A 1,444-nucleotide genomic window follows, 5' to 3' on the forward strand; every position below is an offset into this window, starting at 1 on the left:
TTGAGGGCCTTAACGATCATCAAATTGGCTGAAATTTTGCAGAGATGATCTACACAAGATGATCTAGATATGTCTAAAAAGAAGTTTGAGGAAATTCGATCGAGAAGTGGTGCAAAAATGGAATTCCGCACCAAAACTTTGGTGCGGACGTCCGCACCTGATCAGCATTGTGTGTGTATATATATATATATATATATAGTGAAAATCATACTCTTGTAGCATTGGTGCTAAATGCCCCGGCAGGGAGGTATTAGACACCTTAAAACAAGGTGTTTCGTATCTGATTATAAGCACACAAGTCCTTCAATTCATGGAGTCCATTTTGATAGAGCTTAATTAGGGATCTGCATATCGCCTCAATGGCAATGGAGTAGACCGAGTAGTCAAGCTCCAAAGGTCACCGGGGCAAAGCCCTCGGATTCACCTTGATGTAAAGCAGCACCATCACACCGTCACACATCGATCCACCACAGCTCCACAAGATAGATTATATTGGTTTAAGATTCATATTGACATATTTAGCTTCAATTCTTAGGCCCCAAGTAATGCAAGTAAGCAGCAGAAACCAAATTATTAGATGAAGGAGCAGACAAGACAAGCTCTAACAATAACTCACTGACCTGGATTCGGGTAGGGAATTCCATTCCCAGTATTCTGGAGTGTCTGCCCATGTAATGCTCAACAGTTTGGCTCCCAGCATCCAACATTTTTTACCACTCAGTTTATCCAATGAGAAACTCTGCATGCATGGTGATCATCATCAATCAGAACAATCATGCAACAAATGACCAATGAAATTGTGATCAGAGAGAGAGAAGAGATTACCAGATTGCCATCGTCGAGGAAGATGGGGGAGTCGCAGAGACGAAAGTAGAGGTCCTTGTTAGAGAGAGAGGAGATGAATGGGAGAGGAGGAGCAAGGGATCGAGAGATGATTTGACGATAGTCATGGGGTAAGAAACGTTGCCAAAGAGTTTGGGATTGCACGGCCGATCGAAAGGAGGAGGAGACGGAGGCTGATCGGCAAGCGTCTTTGGGGGACGTGAGGGAAAGAACATGGGCCATGCATTCATCCGGTAACCTCTCCAACTCTGTTAAATCCATCACATCTCACTTGTGTTGTTCATACCTATCACAACCTACATATATTCATTAGAAATTAGGCCGCGCGTTGCTGCGGGTGTATGAATACAGTTTATATACAGAATGCAATTCACAACAAAAGATTATTGTACATGGTGTATTAAGCAGACTTTAGAATTGTTCAAGACATGGATGGGTATTAGGTAGTTAGAGTTTGGGAAAGGAACAAAGTAGCTAAGCTGATGGAACAGGTTGCAAAAGATAGATCATCATACTTGTTGCAGAGAAATTTGCTTGCTTCAGCTCATGTAATATTGCAACCTAAAAAGAAAAAATATTGTGGACTGCATAAGACATAGAA

General features: G+C 42.0%; 1 protein-coding gene across 1 annotated transcript in view; it reads right to left on the minus strand.

The window, feature by feature from the left end:
* LOC101296852 (putative F-box protein PP2-B12-like) overlaps positions 1–1,405 on the minus strand; it is a 3,626-nt gene extending 2,221 nt beyond the window's left edge. The window contains exons 1-3 of the mRNA XM_004296606.1: positions 1,359–1,405; positions 826–1,139; positions 621–739 (exon numbers count right to left, since the gene is read on the minus strand). Coding sequence (XP_004296654.1) covers positions 621–739; positions 826–1,104 — 398 coding nt within the window. The 5' untranslated portion in view covers positions 1,105–1,139; positions 1,359–1,405. The remainder of the gene's footprint in view (positions 1–620; positions 740–825; positions 1,140–1,358) is intronic.
* Between the last annotated feature and the right edge of the window lie 39 nt (positions 1,406–1,444).

This window comes from Fragaria vesca, linkage group LG4 (genome assembly GCF_000184155.1).
Source record: "Fragaria vesca subsp. vesca linkage group LG4, FraVesHawaii_1.0, whole genome shotgun sequence".
Lineage (NCBI taxonomy): Eukaryota > Viridiplantae > Streptophyta > Magnoliopsida > Rosales > Rosaceae > Fragaria > Fragaria vesca.